Raw genomic sequence first — 7,829 nt, forward strand, 5'->3', positions numbered from 1 at the left:
TCCCGAATTGCTCTTCAGGCAGCCTACATAGCTGCCCACTGCTCCACCATGGTGTATCCCAGGTGCGATAGGTCAAAAGCAGAGAGCCAATTTCATCTTTGTATGGGAACATACAATAATGACAACACATAGCACTGTATTATTTATTATTAGCTCCTGATTCGTTCCTCTTTGGTTTCCTTGATAACTATAGTTCTTGATTAGTTCTTCTTCATTTACAAGGTAACTAAGCAGTAGTCCACTAACAAGGCTTGGCTGTGTGTTCCCCAGTAAATACGGGTTAACTACCCATTAGCTCCTGATTTGTTCCTGATGTGTTTCCTAGTAGTTAAGCAAATTTTGTGTCCCTTATTTTAAAGTGTTACCATTTTTTTTAACGAGTGAAAATAAAATTGTGATTAAAAGTATATATATATATATATATATATATATATATATATATATATAGATAGATATTACTACCTCCTTTATGGAGGTAGCGTGTCTCCTTTTTTCACCTTTCTTATTTAACGTCACAGACTGTACAGTATAATTACTTATTATTATATTTAGAGATATATTGGTTTATGAAAGGATATTAAGATTATCCTTTTTAATAAACCAATATATCCCTAAATATAATAATAAGTAATTATACTTTACAGTCTGTGACTTTAAATAAGAAAGGTCAAGAAATGTGACACTACATCCGTTGCAGTTTTATTTTGAAAATTTGACATTTCCGCCATGACTGTGTTCTTTACGCTCTCTCAGGAGCTTCTGCGTAAGTGCGCGCGCACACTTTGTGTGTGTGTGTGTGTGTGTGTGTCTGTTCGCGCGCACTGGGGATTCCCCCGCGTGACAAAAACAGCTCATGTCAGGTTATCGCCTTTCATTGCTCATATGCTCTCCGCTTGGGGGCTATATGTTACCGGATATCTAGTCGACGGGTAGCCGCCGTTTTGCCGCCTCTGTCCGCTTCTTCTTCTTGAGTTTGAAGGTAACGGTCATGCTTGGAGACGGTTCACCGCAACAACCGATGAAAACCGACTCGAGCGCTTGTGTTACTGCGAAGGGAAGTACCATCGGTTAGTGGCATGATTACACGCAGCGGCTCGGTCCTCTGGTCTCACAAAGGAGCGGCGGTTTCCTCGGGTGCTAGCAGGCAGTTCGGTCGCACCGCCGAGGCACCAGCGGCGACAGCACCCGCTAAAAGCCTTTAGATTTTCGGGGGAAGGGCGGGAGGGGGGCAAACCCCGGGGAGGCGACCATGGCGAGCCGCGACTGTAGCAAGGATGACTTGCTGGAGGACACGCGCATGGACTCGGGCATCGACTCGTTCCGCTCCATACTGAAGTCGGAGGAGCCCCGGGAGCCGAGCGGGGACTTCAGCGGGCCGAGGGACAAGCTCTCCACCGCGGAGGAGCGCCTGGACTCGGCCTACGGGTCGTCGTCCATCACGGTGGAGAGTCTGACAGAGATCGTGGAGGGTTGCACTTTGTCCAGCTCCACAGAGGAGCAACAGAGCTGTGAACTTTCTGCAGAGGAGAACTTACTCACGACCATCACAGAGGATGGAGACACGTAGGTTTTTATTTATTTTTTTATTAATATTATTAATAATATCTCACGTGCTTGAGGCTGTCAAAAGTGTGGACAATTTTGATTGCCCATAAACTTCTCAATGTTGGTAACTTTTACTGTTTTCTGATTGACTGCATGAGATGAAATTGATGGGAAAAACAGATTTAAAAACATAACTATAAGATGCATTAAAAACATAAGGGCTAAGTAATATTTTGCTTTTTATTTTGTCTCTCCAAAACTCAGCACCAACCGTGTGCCTTAATTCCTTCACAGATGAGGAAGTCAGCTGTGTTTGATTACTGTGAGGATGTTTTCAGAGGCTCTGCTGCTGCTGGTGTTTAAGGGGATTTCATAGTGTGAGACATGCAAGGCTTGTAGTGAACTTTGTCCACATTCATCAAGACATGGACAGTCAGCCTCAGTCAGAAAACAGAAGTGAAACAGATAGGCCTGGACTTCCCCCGCTGCATCACAAAGCACATGTTGCCAGGTAGCATGTCTTTTACATCTACGGAACTTGTTTATCAAGACAGAACAGTCTGTGTGATTCCCACAATTTGCAAGCTTATCACTTTTCTTGTGTGTTTATCCTATTTATTTTTTAACTACATTTCTAAAAGGAAAAAAAAAACCTGAAGTTTTGGCAAAGTGGCATTTTTGCTGCTGTTCATTTTTCACTTTGACTCAATGAAACAGCACCTTTTTTGTTTTTTGTGTTTTTGCACACAACCCAGACAGCTCAGTCTCCACATGCAGCTTCATCGGACCTTCTTGTGTGACCCACTCGTCTGGTGTCATCGGTCTGTTTTGACGGTAAAGTAGGTTTTGATCAGGGGTTCTGCAACCAGCGCAGCCTCGCCACTGATGTAGTCACAGAATTGAGGAAATGCTGCTGCGTCTCTGACCTCTTTTTATTTCCGTCCTCTGATCGTCAGGGCCATATGGTTTCATTCTCACACCCTAACAATAGATACCTGCTGGGAAGGGGGAAAAACACCTGAAGTACACCACACTGGGCTGCTCGCATTCACAGAGAACTATGCAAACTTCATTTCCCCCTGAGGGATTTTGTTAAGGCCTTGTTCATTCAAGACTCAAACCAGGAAGTGTCTTTTATACTAAAACTCCTACAGAGTTGAACCTGGTAGTTTGCAGAGGTTTGAATCAGTTATATTGACACTACAGGATTGACAAAAAACCAATCCGGCCATGTATCAAAATACTTTTACTGGGATGTGTTTGCACAGAATGTAATAATACAGTGCAGTTTTTCTTTTCACATCTTTTTTTGTGGATAAATATAAATGTTGGAAGTTGTTTTAATTCATAGAGAAGAAAATAAAAGCTGTCCTCCGATTTTTATTTATAAATTTTAATGTTTATGCAAATAAAGATTCATTTTTTTTTATATATATATTGCTCACATTTTCTTTTCTTTTTGAGGCCCATGCAGCAAAGGCAATGCAAATTCAAACAATTTGTTATGGAACAGAAATTTGCTCTAAAGTAGTTGAGATTTGATGTTTTTACTTTAAAAATTAAATATTCAGAGCAAAATTTTAAAAAGTCTTGTTTTTCACATTTTCCTACCACATAAAGACAAGGCAGTTTTATTTAGAATGATTTTTACATATTGTTGGATTACCAGTTTACTATAATTGCATTTTAATATTAAATACTTTAATTAAAAAAAAAATCTATTTCAGTTATTGGTTTTGTGCTTCAGTCTACTTGATCCCTTTAGCACATAAATTGCATTTAATCAATATTATAACATTATTACCGTATTTTCCAGCGTAAAAGTCGCTCCTGAGTATAAGTCACATCGGTCAAAAAAATCATCATGAAGAGGAAAAAACAACAACATATAAGTCACATTTATTATGTGTCACGGCTGACCCGTTTATTATGTGTTTATTTAATGGTCAAAACCGCTTCATTTCGCCTGGGTGGCACGATAAACAATAAATCAATTAATCACATGATGAATGAAAATTATCAACCTCATTTTCATTTACCGGCTTTATCGTTTCTTCGTGTCGCTCTTTCTACTGGAAACTTTGGAGGACAAAAAGCTCAACTCCGATGCTCTTTGCGGACCCCCCTCCTGTCTCTTTAAAATCCATTATAACCGTCCAAAATCGCGTTTTTGGATAGTTAAAAGCAGCTAAGCTACGAGCTAAGCTAACAGGCCGATCTTGGGAATAAACCTATTCACGGTTGAAACTCGTGCCTTCGTGTAAAAATTTGTTTTCTCTGCAAAAAGAAGCTGAGAACTTGTTTCCTGATATTTTTAAATTAAAAGCTTTGTGTGAAAAATGCTATGCTAAAGAGCTCAAACTACAGTGTCCAACATGCATGTGGTGACATGTCAGCCCATGTCATGTCAAGGGCCCTCCCTCCCATTTTTCTTAAAGAGACACGCTGCTCAACTATCCATTCTTTGACACAAAGTTTGTTTTCTCAGTCATCCAGGTATATAACAACAAAAAAGGTTGAATCATGTCATCTGGACTTCGTTTTTTTTGTTAAAAAGAAACGTTTCGCCCCTCATCCAAGAGGCTTCGTCAGTCTGAGGCCTAGCCATCTGGTATTACCCAGAAGCCACCCTGACTCTTGTGTTTCAAGCCTGCCTCAGATACCCCTGAAGTCTGGCCTTTTCACTAATGGTTTCAAAAACACAAAGTTTGTTTTCTCAGTCATCCAGGTATATAACAACAAAAAAGGTGAGGGGCGAAACGTTTCTTTTTAACAAAAAAACGAAGTCCAGATGACATGATTCAACCTTTTTTGTTATCCATCCTTTGGTTCAAACAGTCTTATACTGCCATCAGGTGGTCAAAAAAGGTACTGCACTCCAAACAAATCAACATTTCTTCTAAAAATTGACAATTAATTATTGTTAAATTTCAAACAATATTATCGTTTATCACAATAATTTCTGAGACAATTAATCGCCCAGCAAAATTTGTTATCGTGACAGGGCTAGGTGGCACGGCGCCATCCGTCCATCGTGGCCGGAGCTGCTAGCTCTCCAGCGTTCTTCTGCCTGCACCAGCTGAGTGAAGCGAGTGCGCACTGGAGGACTCGCTGTTGCAGGACTTAGAAATTTAAATATCAGTCAAAAATTGTGTTAGGAATATGGAAAAAAATGTATACAAGTTGCAGAACTGAGAAATTATGCAAAAAAACTGCAACTTATATGCCGGAGAATACGGGAAATTTATATATTTTTTAATGTAGCTATCAATAATAATTTCCTGCTGCAAGTTTTTTTTCTTTATTCCAATCTGGAAAAAAAAATACTGTTCTGTTTAATAAAAGTTAAGCGCCTCATTTTTGTCATTAAAAAATTACATGTTTGGACACTTTCTGAGGCTTGTTCAAGCTGAATGTGGATCCGTGCTGAGAGATTTTCTGAGGCCGTTTCATCCCACTCTGTCTCCGAAGCAGCGTCCAGCCTTTGGTCGGCTGACATTTATCCTGAAACGAGAACCGATCAAGTTCGAGAGCGCGCTGCTGCGGCGAAACGACATCCGAGGTCATCTCTCCGTGGCTTTAAATGACTTTTATCAATCCTAAATTTGCAGACGTCGGAGAATCTTCACCACCTGAGGTCATACACTGATTTGAATACGCTGAAAACCTTTCTCGGACGAGGCCGCCGATGTGTCGGTCTAAATTAAGCAGCAGTGCTCTGTTCCATTTCCTGCTTTGAGCATGCTTTTGTTTGCTACAACTTCCCCCCACAGCCTTTTGAGGTTTGTGTGTTTGTTTTGCTTGGCTTTGCGCTTCAGCTATTTTCTTCCACAATATCTGCTTAAAGGTGATTTTAACATCCCCTTTAATCTAACTTGTGCACAAAATTCTCTTTTTTTTCTTATTATATTGCACAACAGACCAGACACTCGGTTTTGCCATGCAGCCCACTAAAAGTTACAGTTTGAGGTGCTCTCTTGAGATGAGTACTGAGGAAAATTGTGTTGCAACACTTTTGTCCAAGTGCTGACTTTTCTCTACCCACGCCGAAGTTTTTTGATTAGAATAAGTCAACCTGCAGGGCTGTTATTAACGCAAACACGTTTTCTCTCTGTAGAATTCTGCACCTTGCAATCATCCACGAGAATATATTAATCGCTCTGGAGTTGATACATCTCTTCCCTAAAGAAGTCCTGGACATCCAGAACAATCTGTACCAGGTGAGTTTCACAGCACGAACAAACTGCAGCTTTCTGGGATTTTTTTTTTGTTTTATTTTTTTGGGACGAAAAAGTACTTCCTCATTACCACTCCTGAAGGTGGAAGCAGTGGCCTCGGTATTTATATCTCTGCGCTTCCAAAGAACCGTTCTTCCTTTTTATGTGCAGTCCGTCCTCTCGGTGACGTCACTCGGGTTGGTTCGGGTGTTGGATCAGGAGGGCGTTTGAATAGAAACTCCCCTCTTTTGCTTCATAGAAATTGAAGCACGGGGAACTGAGGAGTGTGTCCTTGTGTGGAGGTGGGTGGTGGAGTTGTTCCAGTCCTTTAAAAAGCCAGATGAAAACCTTTAACCTGAAGTCCGGATGACTTAAACCATCAGAACTGTCAAAATGAAATCCTTGAAATGAAGAATCAGCACTTCGTGCGATGACTCAGTTAGCTCTGCGCTCGGTGCTTTTGTGTTGCTTAATTTCCTCTCGATAGTCATCTGAAGATTTCACATTACTAAGAAGTTTTCTACTTCTTAGGGTTTTATCACACAAAAAAAATAATCCATACGTCCACACACAAGGCGTTTTTCTGCTCCTTTTAGGTTCTAACTGTGTGTAGCACCGCTGCAGCTTGGTTTTACTGCAGGAGTCAAACAAATGATGTGCGAAAATTAAATCCACCTTAAAATAAAAAAGCAGAGTGTTTAATTCTGCACCCAATGCCGTCTCAGTGTGTGAGAATGCAGTACAGCCTGAAAGCATTTTACTTTCACTTTCCCCACAGGAATATTGTTCTGTGTCTTTGATCTGTCAAAACAGGTACAGACCTGTTTTTTTTTTTTTATTTTGGTGCTCGGAAATATTCCATGAAATCCGGGAAAATGAAGACTTAAGCTGTCTTACCAACATAAACGCTCACAATTGCCGCTGCTCCCTTACCTTTAAGGTAAAGTAACCTACACCTCCAGATGCAGGAAGACGGTTACCTGCATCACGAAAGACCCCACTCACCCAGCACACACACTTTTTGCCCTGCTCCCCTCAGGAAGGAGGTTAAGTGCAGAAACACTAGACTGAGGAACAGCTTCTACCCTGAGGCTGTTCGACTCATGAATCTCTAACCAGAATAATCACTGTGAAAAAAAAATCACATCATTCTGCTGATCTGTTTCATGTTACTGCTGATCTGTTTCATGTTGCTGCTGATCTATTTCATGCTGCTGCTGGTCTGTTTCATGCTGCTGCTGATCTGTTTCATGTTGCTGCTGATCCGTTTCATGCTGCTACTGATCTGTTTCATGCTGCTGCTGATCTGTTTCATGCTGCTGCTGGTCTGTTTCATGCTGCTGATCTGTTTCATGTTGCTGAGTTCATTCGTGCTCATCTGCTCACACAGACTCATGTCGGTGTTGCTGTTTGGCATATTGTTTTTGTACTATTAGTGTTTAGTGTATTTTTAGTTTAACGTTTTTCTTAGTTCATATTTTAGATCTTATTACTGTTTTTCTTTGTTGGATGTAACTGGGACCCCGTGTACACAATTTCACTGCACCACATGTGACGTGTATGACAAATGAACCTTGAATTTAAGCTGCTGTATTCATACCCATCTACTCACTACAGACTCATGTTCGGGCTGCTGTTTAATATACCGTATTATTTTACATTAGTGTTTAGCGTATATCTTAGATCCTTGTATACTGTTTCTTTTTATTCTTTATCATGATTTTTGGGTGTAACTGGGACCGTGTGTACACAATTTTGTTCCACCTCATGTACCACATGTGATGAGAATAACGATAAATAAACTTGAACTTGAACAATTAAGATACTATAAACACTAATTGTTCTGCTTTTGATTGATAAATAATTTTTATTAAAAGTTAGCCAATTAGTGGAATGGCAAACTAGTTTTTTTTTGGAGGACAACTGGTAGATTAAACCAGTGGTTCTCAAACGGGGGTCTCCAGACCAGTCCGCAAGCCAGTGCTTGGAGGTCCGCAAAAAAAATAAAATAAAATAAATAAATAAATATATATATATATATATATATATATATATATATATATATAT

The 7,829-nt window shown here is 40.2% G+C and overlaps 1 protein-coding gene across 1 annotated transcript in view; it reads left to right on the top strand.

Moving 5' to 3' along the window:
* Window positions 1-1,221: 1,221 nt before the first annotated feature.
* nfkbie (nuclear factor of kappa light polypeptide gene enhancer in B-cells inhibitor, epsilon) overlaps window positions 1,222-7,829 on the top strand; it is a 12,540-nt gene continuing 5,932 nt past the window's right edge. Inside the window, exons 1-2 of the mRNA XM_037685565.1 lie at window positions 1,222-1,563; window positions 5,663-5,765. Of these exons, the coding sequence (XP_037541493.1) occupies window positions 1,250-1,563; window positions 5,663-5,765 (417 nt within the window). The 5' untranslated portion in view covers window positions 1,222-1,249. The remainder of the gene's footprint in view (window positions 1,564-5,662; window positions 5,766-7,829) is intronic.

The sequence above is a fragment of the Nematolebias whitei genome, chromosome 12 (genome assembly GCF_014905685.2).
Source record: "Nematolebias whitei isolate Nwh7 chromosome 12, NemWhi1, whole genome shotgun sequence".
Lineage (NCBI taxonomy): Eukaryota > Metazoa > Chordata > Actinopteri > Cyprinodontiformes > Rivulidae > Nematolebias > Nematolebias whitei.